General features: G+C 58.1%; 1 protein-coding gene across 2 annotated transcripts in view; it reads right to left on the reverse strand.

The window, feature by feature from the left end:
- The window catches only part of DLGAP4 (DLG associated protein 4), a 157,577-nt gene that overhangs the window by 52,339 nt on the left and 88,430 nt on the right, over positions 1 to 16,808 (reverse strand). The window contains exons 4-7 of one of the 2 annotated variants that reach the window (XM_056353304.1): positions 11,138 to 12,180; positions 9,561 to 9,731; positions 4,119 to 4,336; positions 1,483 to 1,597 (exon numbers count right to left, since the gene is read on the reverse strand). In XM_056353304.1, coding sequence (XP_056209279.1) covers positions 1,483 to 1,597; positions 4,119 to 4,336; positions 9,561 to 9,731; positions 11,138 to 12,088 — 1,455 coding nt within the window. In that variant the 5' untranslated portion in view covers positions 12,089 to 12,180. The remainder of the gene's footprint in view (positions 1 to 1,482; positions 1,598 to 4,118; positions 4,337 to 9,560; positions 9,732 to 11,137; positions 12,181 to 16,808) is intronic. The other variant, XM_056353305.1, reaches the window with a different exon arrangement.

The raw sequence follows: 16,808 nt of genomic DNA on the forward strand, positions 1-16,808 counted from the left end.
GCTTCTGTGTGGGAGGACACTAGGGTCTTGCCCAGCAAGGAAGGTGTTGGAGGTCACACAAAAATGAGGGCAGAGGAGGAATGAACTCTGGCACTGGATGGAAGGGCAGGTCAGACCTGCCAGAGGATGAGAGCAGCACACACTGGTGGCTGTACCAGCTCCATCCTGGATCAACAGATAGGCAGTTTGTGGAAGGCCTCCAAATCCCAGCTCAGCTGCAACTGAACTCTGATTTGGGGGAAAGCGGGCAGAACGCACGTGAGGACAGCAGCCCCAGGCTTGGGCAGGCACTGTGGCAGTCGCCGTGCCCCCAGCATCACAGTGGGACCAGTCTGGCTCTGGGGTGTTTGCCTGGGCAACTCCTGGCGTGTGTCGTGGGCTGCTCAGACACTCCAGCTCCAAGAACCTTCTGATCTCTTCATGGGGGTGCTGCACGCAGCTGCTAAATGGCAGCTTTAGACAGGGAGACAGCCCAGACTCAGACCACCCATCGTCATCAAGCAGAGACCTGGCTTCAGGCATGGATTTACATGCAAAGGACAAGAATGCGACAGTCCTGACCCCTTCTCTGTGCAATGAGACACCCAGCACATCGCTGTCGAGGTACAAGGAACGAGACTGACCACAAGGAACATGTATGCCCACAAGCAATGCCCCGCACCCTTCCCCAGAGCCTTCCACCAAGGGCTCCAGCTGCTCCACAACAGCAGAAGAAACCAGCCATGGGGCTGGAGAGGCTGGGCTGGGACAGAGGAGGGCTCAGAGCCCCACACGATTAGAGGGGAACATCAGCACGCACTGTGTGATGCCCACTCTGCCGCTTTAACCCCTGCCTTGTGCTGCTGCCCTTGACCGCTGTGCAGAGAGCGGAGCAGCACAGGAGGGGCATGCATGTGCATGTGTTCCCATGCAGACACGTGTGAAGAGACGGGACATGACAGAGGCCAGGGTGATAGCAGAATGGCTGGGCAAAGCCTGTGGAGCCATTGCTGCCCTGGGGACCTGCACCTGCATACGTTAAGTACAGGCCCCCTCGGGCTGAGATAAGCACACAGGACCTCTGCAAGGGCCTTATCCCAGCATGGTTATGTCCTGGCAGCTGGCTTAGAGCCACTCAAGCCCCGAGCTGCTCCAGAGTAATCCCAAGGGGAAACATAGCGTGGGACAGGGAGTTAAACCCAGTTTGCCCTGACTGTATCCTGGAGGCTCCAGGCTGCCATATCCATGGCCATGGCAGAGTGACTTCAGCTGCACTGGCAGTGCTGGGAGGAGAGCACGGGGGGGGTGGGGTGTCTAATATGAGTAATAATTAAGGAGCTGGCCTTGATACTTTAAAGCTGCCAGAGAATAGTGTATACAATTCCTAGAGTGCAGCCAGTGCCTTATTTTGAAGTGGGAAGAAGACATTCCTCTTTCCTCTCAGCCGGCCCTTTTCTCATGGGGTTGTGTGGGTGCAGCGGGCTCAGCACCCCAGCATCTCACCTGGCTGATGCAACTGGACTCGTTGACACCGTCAGAGATCTGGTTGTATTCTTCCTCCCAGGTTGGGAACTTCGGAGGTAGGAGGATCTCGACAGAGTCCAGGCGGTCCAGGCTCCTGCCAGCAGAAGAGAGGGTGTGAGGGGTGTCCCCACGGTGAGGGCAGAGCGGGGGCTGTGCTGGAGCTGCCACCCTGCCAGGAGAGCCAGCCCACCCCTGGCTGCAGCATCCTCTGCCAGGCACAGGCACACATGGCAGCACGGGGACAATGCTGGGCACCAAGCCCACTGCTCAGGCCCTGTTGCAGCTCCTGGAGAAGAGGGAAGCACCGTCTCACCTTGCTGGAAGGATGGGAGGGATGTGGGAGGAAAAGGAGGGATGTGGGAAGGATGAGGTTGCCCTGTTCTTCTATTCCACCATGAAACCCTGCATGAAGGAGTCCTTGTCACAGACCAGTTGGAGGACATGGTTAGCCATGCCAGCCTGGGTGAGCTGTGAGGACGCTTCCTCCTGAGTTGCCCATGGTGCTGTTTCCTCCATGTCTGACAGGGCCAGGGGTGCACAGGGAGCCTGGGGGACTGTGAAGCTGAGGGCAGGGTGCGTCCCAGCTGGGCAGGAGCCCTGTGCGGCCTGTGGACCTCCAGGGAGGACCCTGGCACCTCCTGAGTCTCCATCCTGAGGTGTGATGAGAGCAGGGAGTAGCCTCTTTGCCAGGGGTGATGGAGGAGACACCCCAGGGGACCCACCGCTGAGTGGCCAAGGGCAACGTGGTGCCCCGAGCGCCAGGCTACCTGTTTATTGCCTTGTTTCCCTCGGTCTGAGAGGGTTCTGTCCGCGAGCTCATTGCACACCCGTGGTGCGACTCGGGCGCGTCCCGGCGCAGGTGGTGTCACCGCCAGCCTCCCTGTGCCCACACGGCTGCCTGCGCCCTGCCCCGCCATCGCAGCCTGCCCGTGGGGAACCCAGCCGAAAGGCAGGCAGAGACCCTCTCACGGGGACAGATGGCGTGTCGCCCCCCTTGTCGCTCGCCCCGGCTGGGGCTGGCGCTGTCCCTGCAGCCCCTCGCCCCGAACGGCTGACGCTGCCCAGGGACAGCCGCGGCAGGGAGAGCGGGGCCTTGGCGGGGGCCGGCACGGGGCTGTGCCTGGCACGGGGACCCCGCGGTGGTCCCAGGGAGGTGGCCCCGCAGCGCCAGAGGCCCCGGCACCCAGCAAGCTCCGCGGTGGGGCCGAGGGGCGGTCGGCAGGTGGCAGCCGTGCCCTCGCTCCGGCGCGGCTGGGCGGGCGCTGCCGGGGCCGGCGGCCGGGACGCGAAGTCCCTACTGGAGCGCAGCGCTGAGGGCTGCCCAGCACCCTCCTTCCCAGGCAGGATCCTGCCCGCCAGCAAACCTCCTGCTGGGGACCCAGCGCTGGCAGCAACGCCCAGCCCTGCCCTCGCCCCTCGCCCACGCCGCTGCATCCCCGGCGGCCAGCTCAGACACCCTGCCCCGAGTCAGCCCCTTCCCCAAAGCCGCCCGCCCGCGGGCTGCAGCCCGGCCCCCGCAGCCCAGGTAAGCTCAGACCCTGCTGGAGTGACCTGAAGGGACAACGAGCACAAGCGAGGAGGAACGTCAGTCACTCGGCTTGAGTGTTTTGCATCAGAGACCCCTGGACCCAACTCTGCTCCCCCTGAGGCGGACGTGAGGGCAGGGAACGGGGATGGACTCAGAGCAGGCATTTCCAGAGCTCCACACAGTTAATTTTGTCACCATCTCTCAGCAGAAAGCAGCATCTGGTCTGCAATCTGAAGCCACCGTGAGGGGTCTCCACACCTCCTGCTGCACCCTTACTTCCTCCTGGCTCTGTCTGCTGAACATCAGCCGGTCACCCACAGTGGCTCCTGACTCCTCCTGCCCCTCTGTGCTGCTCACATCCTCCCAAGCCACAGTGTCTGAAACACTGGCAGCCTGTTACAGCCCCTGGGTACTTATCCTGGCAAGCGGAGGAGCTGGTGAGGATGCTCGACAGCATCAGTTTCAGTCAGGCGGTCCACACAGACCCCATCCTGCAAGGACCAGCCTCTTGACCCAGCAAGCCTTTGCTGTGCCCCCCTTGCTCTGCTGTTCATCTGGCTCAGGCCACTCTGGGTCTTCCTCCCTCAATACCTGGTCCCAGACCTCTTAGCTCATCTCTCCTGGCCTCAGGCTATTACCCAGCCTAGTGTGCCAGTGGGGCACTTTCTGGCTAGTCCCACAGTCCCTGGGACACCCGTGGAGGCAAAGCAGATGACACAGTCCCAGTAGCCTGTGGGCTGTGTGCCAAGTGTCCTCAGTCGTGCTGGCTGAGCATCTTCCATGTCTAAATAGCATCATGGGGTTGGGATCTTTGCACTCCCTCAGAGGAGCAGATGCTTACAGGGGAAATCCACACAGCTCCATCAAAGGAGTGCCCTCCCCATCACTGAGGGGACAGGGACATGGAACAGGCTCCTAACACCAGGGCTAACCCTGTGGGCTGTCTGAGCTGGGGTGCAGGAGCCCTTCAGGGCTTGGGTCCCCACATGGGTTCTCCATGTAGATGCTGCTGGCTAGACCCCAAGGACTGCTTCTGGTGTGGCCCCTGGGGACCTGTGCAGAGCTCCCAGAGGAGCTCCAGCATTACCTTTGTGTGGTGCTCTGCTCACTCAGGGATTGTTGGGTGGCCTTGAGGTAACTCTGCCTCCGAGCTGCAGTTTTCGGGGATGGTTTGGGGCTGGTTTCTGAGTCTTCACTATCATCATCCCCCATGGCTTTGATGTAACTCCCGCTCCGCATGCGCCGGCACGGGATCTCACTGTCTTTGTCCCGAGAGAGCGTGTTGTTCCACTCCCCCTGAGGCACCTGCAAGAGTAAGGGGAGCATGAGCAGATGTGAGGGATGGCACCTCTGGGACCAGCAGGATCATGGGGACTTGGGGGGATCAGTGGCAAGGACAACTGTTGGACCCTCAGCTGGAGTGTAGTGGGAATGGGCAATGCAATTCCTTTCCAACCCTCCCTTACCGGTTCATGCCAGGCAGCCCTGTGTTTGATTGCTGCTGTTTTAGCACATCTACCCACAGCCATTCACCCCACCGCCACTGCAGACCACCTTCACGCTGGACCATGCTTACACGGTTGATACAAGCTGCACAATGCCAGGCACGGGGAGGGAAGAGTCTCACCAGATTTGTGCTGGGCACTGGGATAGGAGTGACACACGGCTGTTTGATGCAAAGCCCATGCTCATTTCATATAAAGTGCACACACTGTTCAGGCCAAGGCGATCAAGAGCTGTTGTATACGAGGACCTGTGCATCAGAGCTCAGATCTTCACTAGGTCCGACACCTTTTAAGGTTTCTGAGCTGGATGGGACTCTCAGTGGCTGAAATTCATCTCTGAAGCCAAGCCAGGCCCTCACAAGTCCCTCTAGAGCAGTTTGGGCATGCAGACCTTGTGTTGGCCTCCCTGCACAGAGGTGAGTCGTACCTTGTGCAAGAAAAGCATTTCTAACTTCACTGAAGTGACAGCTTTGCAATTAATTTAAGGCAGACATGGTCACTTGTTCCCTCATTAGAGACGGGTGAGCTCATATTTCCGCTGGAGGCCTGAAGCACTGAGCACCCGAATTAACCAACACCACTGCCTGCTGCCCTATGAAGGGCTTGGGTAGGTGACCAGAGGCACAGCTGGGTGCCTGGCCGGCAGCAGAGCCAGACTCCTGGCCAGGATTGATCGGGACAAGAGCCACATGCGGTGTGTGATGGGCCAGGAGAAAGATGGGGCAAACTGAGTTGCCAGGAGCAAGCTCTGGTTTCATGTCTGATGTGGTTTGTGGTTGGCCTTTGACCTGCCCTTGAGCTGAGGAGACTTGGGCAAGGAAAAGCAAGGGAAGATGTGAGGAATGCAGTGATGTGCAATCCATGCAGACCCTGGGACAGCCCGAGGTCCCCCGGGCTGCTGTGGGATGCAGGCTGGCTGGGGAGTGCCATGGGGAGCAGTGAAGGGCCTTGCACTGAGCACAGCTTGTGCTGCCCAGAATATCCATGCTGATTTTGCTAGATGAGATCTTGGACATGTCCAGCTCCCCAGGGAGCTGTGGGATTAATCAGCCAGTGTTTATATAGTGCTCTGGGGATGCGCAGGGCTGTGCTGCAGCTGACTGTGATGAGCCAGAGCTGTCAAGCGCTGCATGGTTCCCATTCCCCTCCTTGTTCACAGCAGGTATGTTCTGTGGGAGCCAGAGCTGGCCTGAGGGTGCTGTCTGCTGCTGCTGGGGTGCAGCATCTTCAGATGAGCTTCAGATCTGCAGGTACTGGCTTCTTGTTCTCCTGAGAGGGCCTGGGGCGTGCCAGATGCAGGCTCAGTCCACGCCAACAGCTTAGCTGGCGCTGAGGGCTTTCTTCTGCCCAAAGGAGCCGGGGGTTCAGCCCATGTCCTGCCAGCCTGCTGCCTGCTGTGTGTGTTCAGGAGAAGGCAGGGGGTGACCCCAGCGCTATGTGGAGCAGAAACCCAAACAGCCTGTGGGACCGCTTTGGTGGTGGGGCTCCTGCCACCCTGTGTGCCTGTGAGCCAGGACCCATATTACTGTGGGACACGGAACAGGGAGCCAGGGGCATTGTGTTGTCTGTGCATGAGATCCAGGTGGGGACTGATGTGGAGCCAGGCTCACACGTGAAACACAAACCTGGCCAGGCGGGGCTGGGTCTGCAGCCCCTGGCTAAGGAGGTGAGAGTTTGCCAGCAGCCAGGCATGCCAGGCAGGGGCCAGGGAACTTCATGACCATCCCCTGTGAAGTGGGAAATACTGTATTTTGTGGGGCAGTGAGAGGTGCTGGGCTCAGCCCAGTGAGCCCAAGGGCAGAGTGGGCATTAAAACCTCAGGCTCTTGCGGCTGCTCTGATGCTGCTGCTTGAGGGCTGGGTCTGCGGGTTGCTCAGCTCTGCCTGGGCTTGTGCATCTGCCTCCTGGCCTTGGGCATTTTCAGTTCTAAGCAAAGCAACACAAAGATAGCATTTTCAGTACGTCTCTGCTGGTGCAGCTTGTCCATGGCAGCATGAACCAAGCACCCCACAGCACGGCTTGCCCTGTACAACCCTGTCCCTTTCCTACAGACAGCCTCCACCAGCTTCTCCGTGGCATTGTGACAGCCTGCTGGTCCTAACTGAGCTGCTTTGTTTCCCCTTTCCCTTGCCTCTCCTCTACTTTGCACCTTGGCAAAGGCAGCAAGAAGCAAAGCTGCTCTTAAGGTGCTCCACATTCCAGTTTAGCAGCATCAAGGGGAAGGCAGATACTTGGCAGGACACCCTTTGAATCTGCTGCCCCATTTCGGAGCATGTCCTGCCTCTGCCCACAGGGTCCACAGGGACTCTGTCAGCTCTTGCTCCTATGGGACAGAGTGCAGGACAAGTGTTTCAGAAGTGCTACACCTGAAAAGACAAATAGGTGCCCTTCAGGATCTTCGAAAGCAGCGCAGGTACTTGAGGTGCTGTTCAGGATCGTGCAGGGTGCTTCTCTGCCCCTGCAGGCACCTGAGGATGTGAGGAGCCTGTCCCACAGTCTCCAAAGCTCTGTGATGGGGTTGAAGAGCCACGAGCACTTCCTGTTGCCAAGAGACAGACCTTGACGGTGGTCAGTGCAGCACCTCAATGGCAGTGACTTTTCTGGCAGTTGAGACCCTGGGCTCTGGACACAGACATGTACTACAGAAAGGACAAAGTGGAGATGGGGTCTGCCTTCTGCTGCACCTAGCGCTGGCACAGAGAAACTCAGGAGGTTCCTCACAGGCAATGGGAGCCTTGCTGCTCTTCATGCCGGTCTCACAGATGCAGGATTCGCTCTGCCCACGGTGGTTCTGTTGGTGTTTTGGAGGATGCCCAGGTCGAGAGCCTTCATAGGTAGCTGATGGCACAGAGGGCTTGGGGATCCACCCTGCCCAGCGGCTGCACAGGAGGGGAGGAGCGGACAGCAGAGATGCTCTGCTAAGCTTCAGGATGTGACCCCCCCTTTCTGCCTGGTCTGTGTGGTGGCCCGTGGCGCAGGCATGCGGGATTCAGGCACGTGCCCACCCCACGTGGCTGGGCTCCACTGATGCCATCCTGCCACAACACTGTGTGTGGCAAAGCAGCAGTGCCTTCTGGCTCTTCTGCTCTCCATGTCAGAGCTGAGCGTGGAGGGAAAAGGAAAGAAAGGGGCACACAGAGGTTTCCCCCATCTTAACTCTGCCTGGGGCATTCCCCAGTCACCTAGAACATTAATGGGGGGAGAGAGGAGGGAAGGGGAAAACTCCAGTGCAGGGGCGAGAGAGCTGCACTGCTGCCATTGTTTCGGTGAGGTCTGGGGGAAGAGAGACTCACAGAGCAAACAGGGTTTCCATTCACACACGTGCCAGCTCTGACATGCAGCCCAGCCTTGTCACACACAGACATGCACCACACATGAACGCGCCTGGTGAGGCGCCCGTGGGATGCAGGGTGCACGTGCCATGCAGCCAGGCACCAATGCAGAGACTGAGCCCAATGCGGGTACACTGGTGCTCCCTCCAGGGCTGGACCCCTCGTGGTGTCCTGAGGGCTATGTGTGGTCTCAGGCACGTTGGCAAGAAAGCAAGCTGGAGCTCCGGCTGCCCCACCTATCCTTTTGGCAGGGCACCCTCTGGGAAGGACCTGGGCTGTGTTTCCTTGCCCCGTGGGAGCATTGTGGGGCTGGCATGAGGGCAGCCAGCATCTGTGGAGTGGCCAGCACTGAACTAGCCACCCACTCCTGATTGCAAATTTATTTTGGGGGATAGTGAAGATTAATGAAGCTCTGGTGCAGTCTGACTGTAAAGTGGGGCTGGGCCGGCTAATCTGGATGATGCATCAGGCTAATGGTGCCTGCGGTATGATTCTGTCCCCTGGGAGCCCCAACACTGCCTGTCCCTTCGATGGGTATCCATGGACATGGGTCTAAGCCTGTGCCAGGGGCAGAAACGCTGCTCAGCCCTGCCTGCCCCTGTTCACCCCCTGTCTGGGGCACCCCTCACTCCAAGGAGCTTCTTGGCCATTGGGAACCTGACCCCTCAGTCTCTTCCCTTCCATCACCCACTGCACATGGGGCCCATGGGGAGGGGAGAACAGAGGACCGTCCCTTCCTGGGGACTCTGCTCTAAGGACAGTGCTGTGTCACCTTGGGGTGCCCCTGAGAAACCCCCTGCCCTGATGGGACAGGGCTGGACCTGAAACTGGGTGATCACCCACTCTCAGCTCCAATGTCTGGGTCTGGAAAAATCACATGGACCCCTGACAGCCCCCAGTGAGCCCCAGGACTACCCAGAGCCTGCAAATGGGGCAGAGGAGGTGAATAGTTTTGGGGGCTTACACCAGCCTGAAGGCTGGGGGGTCCTGTTTGTCCTCCTCCCACTCCCCCTGCCCTCCCTCATGCCAGAAGGGCACTTCTCCACCTCTGGGACCCACCAGGCACATCTGCCTTGCAGCAGCCCTGTGCAGGGCCTCCGTGCCCCTCAAGCACCGGGCTCTGTGGGCAGGCAGATGCACATGGTCTCTCACCATGGTACAAGCAGGGAGTGGGCTTGTCCTGCTCCAGGGGGGAGCAGGTGGCAGGGGACACGTGACCTTGCAAAAGGACATTTCCCACACACTGGGCTCCAGAGGTGACCTCTCCATTGCCAACTTAGTCCCCTTCCCACGCTGGGGAGGCATCTGGCTACAGTCGCCCCATCCTACTCCAAGGGTCCTGAGCCCTGTGCCCTGCCCTTGGCGACTCACATTGGCAGCTGGGGGCCAGGTCAGCCCGAGCATCCATAACCTGTCAGCTTGCAGAGGCACCGAGCATCATCCATGTTTTCTGGACTGGCTGCCCAGTGTCTTGGCTTTGGTGGCAAGATGCTGCTGGCCTCAGGGGCTGCACACCCTGGCATCCCCCAGTGCCCCTCCAGCCATGCCGCTGGTGGCTGCCAGCTGCTCCCTGCCCAGGCTGGTGCTCTTGAGTCTGGTGGTCCAGGCTGCCGACACTGTGTGGTGGTCCCAGGAGGGTCAGGGCAGGGAGGGAGCTGGGTAAAAAGCTTCCCCTCAAAACAAGATCCCTACCTGGCCGCTGCCTGCGTCGGTCGGCCCAGGGCTGAGGGGCTGGTCCCACCTCCGTGGGGGCTCGCTCGGCTGCAGCGGGGTGGCACCCGTGTCCTCCCAGCCGAGTGGTGGGGCTGCCCAGCTGCTGGCCGGGCTCACGCCACCCAGCTGTGCCCACAGCCCTCCGTCAGGCTGTCGAGAAACGGAGGCTCATTACATGCGCGGGGAATAACGAGCAGGGCAGTCTCGTCCCCCCAGCGTGGCCAAACCCCAGAAGACAAGGGGCTGCCAGGGCTGCATTCGGTGCCCGGGGCTGCCTGCACTGGGCTCTGCCGCCGCACCCAGAGGGGGATCAGTGCCGGCGCATGTTTTGTCTGCAGCTCTTTCACCTCCTAATGCTTAACTGGAAGGACTGGGGCAAAGAAAAAAAAAAAAGCAGGCCGGGAACATTTTTTCTGATGACATTCCTGATGCAGTAAGTCCCTCTGAAATTTGATTTGCAGCTGTGGCTGGCAAGGTATTGGAAGCAGAGTGTGCTTCGATGATTTATCGCTCTTTAAAGCTTCTAAGCCTGCTGGTCACAGCCACGGAGCCCATGACACCTTTACATTAAAAAGGATGCTGGAGATCTACATACATAGACTAGTCCCCTCCTTTCCCCATGCAGGCCTGGCTTATTTATCTTCATTCCTCTCTCTAGGGCACAACGAGATTTATGTTCCTCAAGCGCCACTTTTTGAAACAGCCCCAGTGACCTGGCGCTCTCGGTGATGGCCCAGGGGGGGGGCAGTTTTCAAACCAGCATCAGCCATGCAGGCTTCTGCCATGCAAGCGGGGCGGCTGACACTGCCCTCCTGGCCCCACCGCCCTGCCCCGTGTGCGGGTGAGCAGCGAAGGCAGCCATGCCTGCAGAGCTGCAGGTCCTACCAGGGCTCCGGGGAAGCTCTGCAGAGCAGGGCTCACTGGGCACGCCGGCACATCCTTGTGATGCATGGATATAAGGGGTTAAGCATTAGTTATTACTGTTGACCTTCAGACTGTGAGATGGCAGCGGTGCTTCACCTGGAGGCTGGGGAGTTGTCTGGGTGGGATGCGAGCCACAGCCCCTCGGCATGCCCGGCTGCCTGGGCACCAAGTGGAAACAGCTACATGTGGGCAGCTACGTGCCTGGCTGCCCAAGGGTCTAGCCCACCACAGCAAGGTCTGGGTGGGCAGTGGGGGTGTGCTGAGGTCCCACACCAAATGAGGATCACAGCAGAGAGTGCCACGGCTCTGCGGTGTGTGTGAGCACATCACTCCTCCCCACGCTGCCCTGGTCCAGCACAGGGGCTGGGGGATCCTGGGACAGCACTGCAGCTGGGGGAGCTGGACCCCACCAGCATCGGTGTCCCCACAGGAGGTGTGGTGGTTTGACCCCGGGGCCTTGGTGAATTTACCCCCCCCAGTGCTCTCCTGGCAATGTGATTTGGGGTTGCAGCTGACCCACCTGGAGCGGTTTGATAGGGTCCACCGGGCAATGGGGAGCCTCCTGCAAGGGCACCCCCTGCCTGCCTGCGCTCCCCCTGTGCCGAGCCAGCATAACCCCCGGCTGCACCCACCTGCAGGTAGTGGTAGGCTAAGTCTTGGTGGCAGGACTTGGATTTCAGCAAGGCTTTGTCGATCGTGGCAGAGGCCTTCTGGCACACTTCCCGGGCATGGCTGAGCGTCAGTGTGGACCAGGAGCCCCTCTTAATGTAGTTGGAGTCATTGTTGATGGGGATATTGGTGCAAGGGGTGACCTTGAGGTCGTTATTGCTCTTGGAGGATTTCAGCATGTGTTCGCTGATGGTATTGTAAGCGTGCATGAAATACTTTGGCTGGCTGTGGTCCGGCTGCCGGCCCAGCGTCATGAGGCCCATTGGGTTGCGGTAGCTGCAGGTATCGCTGTCTAAGTTGTCATCTGAGCTCCACCAGCCTGATATGTTAGATCTGCTCCTCCGCTTGGGCTCGGAGGTCTTCGCGCGATCTTTGCTCTTGCTCCTCCGGTTTTGCTTGGGGTCATCCACCCCCTTCTTGCCGTTTACGTTGCCTTTGGTGGGGCCCTCCAGAGACTGCGACTTGGCAAACAGCTTCTGGACAGAGTGGACAAGGTGCCGGATGCGGCCAGGGCTCTCGCTCCGGTGCTTTGCATCGCTTCTCTGAAACTGGAGGGTGCTAAAGCCGTCTCTGTGGATGGGCAGCTGCTTCTCAAACTGGTCGAGGAGGTTTGCAGGCAGGCGGTTGATTTTAGTGGCTTGGGCATGGCTTGGAAAAGGGTTGTCATCTGGGACCTCGAAGTGGGAGTTGTAATGGATGCGGGGGAAAGTGCTGCTGTTGGAGATCTGGTTGTTGAGTGGAAGGAGACAGTCGCCATGGAGGGTATTCTGGGCTGGGAATCGGGGGTCCATGGTGAAGGAGTCAGTGGGGCTGAGGAGATAAGGGTTCCTGTCCTGGGGGGCATAAAGAGAGTCTTGAGGGGAGTCCAGGTTATCAGAGAGGTGGCGGCTTCTGTTATCTCCCAAGCCCTTCATGGTTCCAGTGTTTCCTAGACCATTGCTCAGGGATGGTGCAGCAGAGCCCTTGCAGAGGCACTGACCGTGCTCCCCCGCAGATGTCCCTGCACCTGCAGGAAGAGGACAGATGCTCAGAGCCTGCCAAGAACCTCTTTGGCAGCCCACTCCTCACCAGGGTGTCCCTGTGAGGGCTGTCCCAGCTCTACAAGTAAACGCCACCAAGGCTGAAGGATGAAGGAGAGAAGCAGGATGGGAAGAGAAGGGGCATGAGAGCAGGGGCTGGAGAGAACAGGGTACAGGAGAGGAGGAGGGGAAGGATTCATTCTTTCTAGCTGCAGTTTAAGTGCTTGTCTGTCTCAGTGCTCAAGCACAGGCTGCTTAAACAATGCTGCTGCTATTTTTCTGGTCTCTGCACATGTTTATTTAATAGAGTTCCTTCCCTAGCCAGTAACAAAAGCTAGCAGGGGCACTGCCAGCAAATCACTGCTCCTGTCCCATTTGTTCAGGGGGCTGGAGAAAAACCTGCTGTCAAACACTGCACATGGGCCTTGCCGGAGCCAAGGGAAGTCTGGAGCCGAGCATCCCATCTTCTGCATTATGCTTTGTGTTTCTGTGGTTACTGAATCTTGGAAGGGGGCTGGCAGCCCTGCTCTGTGTGTTGCAGCTGCGCTAATGTGATATGATGTCAAATGTCCCCTCTCAAATGAGTGCCCTGGCTTATGGCATGTTTTACCCTGGAGGAAATTGTTTCAGTAGCTATGATGAGAGCAGAGGTGTTTCTGAACACTCAGAGACCGACCTGAGAAGCTGTTTGCTGCTCAGCCGATCTTTCCTGCCTTGCTGCATCGCTCCTGGGGGAGCTGTGTCACCCTCGAGCCTGGCCATCTGCCCCTTGCTATGGTCCTCTGCCGCAGCGAGGGACTGGGGCTGGCCACCCATGGCCCATCCAGCAGGGACAGGCATTCCTGCGGGGCAGCTGGGCAAGGCATCCCCTCAGGGCAGGGGAGCTCCTCACAGAGGTTTCTCCGGGGCACTTACCCTGTCCTGCTCGGCTTGGAGGGATCCGCATCTGCACTGCCTTATACAGGGGAAAAAGACAAACTTTAGGGGGCTGCTTAAAGAAAATCAATGAACATATAGATGAGTTGTCGGTCGATGAGTTGATTTTCCATACTTAAAACCTGTTTGAAATCACATAGTGCATAAACTAATTCTTACTTCCTTTTACCTTTTAGTTTCTTATTTCTTTTTTGTTTTAGTTTGAGTGTCGCTTAAAGGCAACTCGTAAACACTGAGGCATCCTATGGGTGTAAAAATCCAGACCATGAGATCCTAGACTACTTTTTCAAAATCCAGGGCCCCAAACCATGTGCACACAGCTGAACAGCTGCTCCTTGGTAAGACGAAGGTGCTGCTCTGGGAGCTGGGACGACAGGGGTCTGTGCAGAAGAGCCATTTTCCAACACTGGGATGATCCAATGTTCCCCAACACGCACCTGGAAAGGGAAATAGTGCCTGGGCCCTCAGAGCCACTGACGAGTTTTTGAGAAAAAAAACCATCATTTGCTTATTCCTGGAGAACAAGTAGGACAATGCTGTGTTCCTGTGAGAAGCAGAGCTGGTAGTCTGGGCTCCTGGGTTCTCCCTGTTTAGCCAGATTCCACTCCGGTGTCCCTGAGGAGCCCGTCGGACTGTGCAGCCTGGTCAGCAAAAGCAGCTAGCACCACAGCCCCGTGGGGAGCGGCGTCAGCAGTCGCTGAGGGCAATAGGAATTGACAGGCTTGTTTTCATTCCTCACACAGGGAAAAAATGTATTAATAATGAAAAACAGCTGGGGCTTTAAATAATTGTTTGGAAGCACACAAAAAAAGAAGTGCTATGTATTCCATAGCTTGATGGGTTTTAAAAAGTCTCAGTTTAACTCTGTAGCTCCCAGTGGACTGGCACAGCAAACCTGGTCTTTCTGGAGCAGGGGCTGGCAGAGAGTGGGTGAGCGCAGGGGGTCCTGCCCTGCCGGCCGCCCCGCGGTGAGCCCCACCGAGTGCATCGCCACAGTGCCGGGGTGAACCTGCCCGGCTCTCGTCCCCCCAGGCGCCCTGTGGCCCCACACAAGGCTTGCTAGGTCCTGCCCCCTGGGAAGCTGCGGGCCCCGTGGGGAGGGTCCCCTTGCCGTGCTGCTGACCCGGGCCCTGCAGCTGGTCCATCCGCCTTCACCTACAGCCTGGTGCCCTGCCACTGGCCTGGGTTTTGGCAGTGTGGGACAGGCGATTTGGCCCTCGGGCGTCTCCACTGTACAGACAGTGCCCATGCATTTTGGGCATGAGGAGGTGGCTGTTACCCTGGCCTGAGCTGGGGGAACGTCGGTCCAAACCCGCCCTTCTTGCCAGAACACCCAACACAAGCCTTAGCCTTGGCTGGTGTCCAGCTGCACACAGTCCCTGTGGGTGCCATCCTTCTCCCGTTGTGCTCTTCAGCAGCTGGGTGCACCAGCCCTCCTGGAGTCCCTTGCCCGTGGGACAGCACCCACATAAGCTGGAGGAGCAGCAGTGGGTGCTGGCTGGAGAGATGCCGCAGAAGAGATGCGTGGATGGTCTAGGCAGTCTGGCTCCTGCTTTGTGCAAGCCAGCATCAGCGCAGTGGTTGAAGAGGGGTGACAAAAAGCCCCAGGAGATGTTCTCAAAGGAAACCCTCTGGACAGAAGAGAAGGATGGGTGTAGAAGGACAGGCTCCAGACTGAGCCATCCATCTGCTCCTTTAAACTCCAAACAGCCACAAACGGGCAAGCTCAACCCTGCCCGACTTGGAGGGGAAGCCCTGCAGGCAGCAGGGAGCCCAAAGCCTGCGCGAATGGCACCTGATCTGCCCAGGCTCAGCTCTGCCCACTGTGGCCTCTCTGCCGTGCCCCAGCTCTGGATGCCCAGCACGGTCCTTCGCTCGGGCTCAGCTGCCTGCGGCCAGCCTGGCTCTGATGGGCTTCTCCCATCACATCGTGCTACAGGAGTCAGACAGTCCCCTGGGAGACAACACAGTGCTGATTTGATTATAATGGGATGTCTCTGGGTATTGATAGTAAATAAGTCTTTTCCTACAAAGGGCAATCAATATTTGAAGCAGAAATCTCCCAGGCACTCCTGAGAGACTTCAGCCCTGTGACTGCTTCACCATAAAGCACATCAGCATCACTGCTTTTGTGTTCACCGGGCTTCAGAATAAAGTAAAACTGCCTTAGGACTCAAAATAAATAGGGAAATGAAATGAAATTAAATAAACGAAATGAAAATAAATGAAATGCAATCAAAGCCTGGCTTGTAAGGGAAGAATGGGGCTGGGGGCTGGGCTGGCTCAGGATGGCTCAAGAAGCAGATGGGCAGGGAGGAGTGACTGAGGGGGCTGTGGGGACAAGTGGGAAGGAAGGAAAAGTGAAGTTTGGGGGGGGGGGGGGGGCTGGTGGGGCAGGAGCAGAAGGTATGGGAAGGCTGGCAGCAGTGGAGGGCAGGGAGCTCCCTCTCTCCCAGGCTGGTTGTGCTCTTGCCAAGAGTGGACACTTGCTTCTATATGGCAGAGGGTTTACCGCTCCCTTTTCCTTCTGTGGGCTCTTGCAGGGCTGCCAACAGGTCCAGATCTTCCTGCCTGTCCTGCTTGACCTGGGCATCCCTTCACATGATGGCCAGCCACAGTGTGGGGTGCCAGCCTTGCTGCTGGGCATGTGGGTCAGGGCTAGGGGGGTAGTCGGGACTCCCCCAGCCCCTGGTGCCCACCAGGCTGTGGTTGCTGCATCCTCTGTGAGCTGGTTTCCCTTTAAGATGGATTACTGTCTTTTCATTACATTTCAATTACTCTCTGCAATCCTTGGCACTTTCTTGAGATGTGGGGTCAGGGAAGGGAAAAACCCAACAAGCCTCTTCCCCACCATCTTTTTAATTTGGAAGAATGAAGAAGCCTGAAATTAAATCTCCCAAATCCATGATCCTGCAGCTCACAAACCGGGCAAAGGCTGTCTCCCAGGATAGCTGCCCCGTGTCCCTGCTGTGCCCCCTGCCCCAAGTCAGGCACCACGGCGATGAGGCAGATGGCCCCCCACCACAGGGAAGGCACCCAGAATGGGCAGCAGGAGACCCTGGTTAGGAGATGGTCACAGCAGGGGCTGCCAGGGTGTGCAAAGGACACATCCCCGAGACCAGGGGAAGGGGCTGGTTTTGCTGCATTGCCCCATTTCCTTCTTTTCCCTCAGCCTGTGTTTTTTGGGGAGTTATCCTTCCTCTTCCCAGTGGCTTTGCTGATGCTCAGAGGTCTCTGAGGTGCAGCGGATGGCCTGACCCAATTTATGGCAGTTTTGTGTGTCCCAAGCCCCTCTGAACCCCAGCAGGCATCAGTTTCCTCTCCGGCACGGTTTACAGCAGCAGCACTGGAGCTGCCTGTTTGCAGGCTCAGGCCAGCCACACTGAATTCACTTACAGCAGCCCCTCCTGCAAAATACATCTGCAGCTCCAGACACTGAGCAGTGTATGAAATCTCAAATCATGCAGGAGATGATAGCCTTGCCTGAAGAAGCTTCCTGCTCAGCACAGCAGGGACTCCTCTCCTGCCCTGGCTGAGCACTGCCAATGCTTCCCACCTGTAGGACCCACAGCTGCTGTGCTCATCTACTGGAAGTGGGAGATGAGGCTGATCCGGGGGCTGCCAAAGCTGGTGGGAGATGGTTCACTCCACTTTAGGAAGACTGAAATCACATCTTCAT

The sequence above is a fragment of the Falco biarmicus genome, chromosome 10 (genome assembly GCF_023638135.1).
Source record: "Falco biarmicus isolate bFalBia1 chromosome 10, bFalBia1.pri, whole genome shotgun sequence".
In the NCBI taxonomy this organism is placed as follows: Eukaryota; Metazoa; Chordata; class Aves; order Falconiformes; family Falconidae; genus Falco; species Falco biarmicus.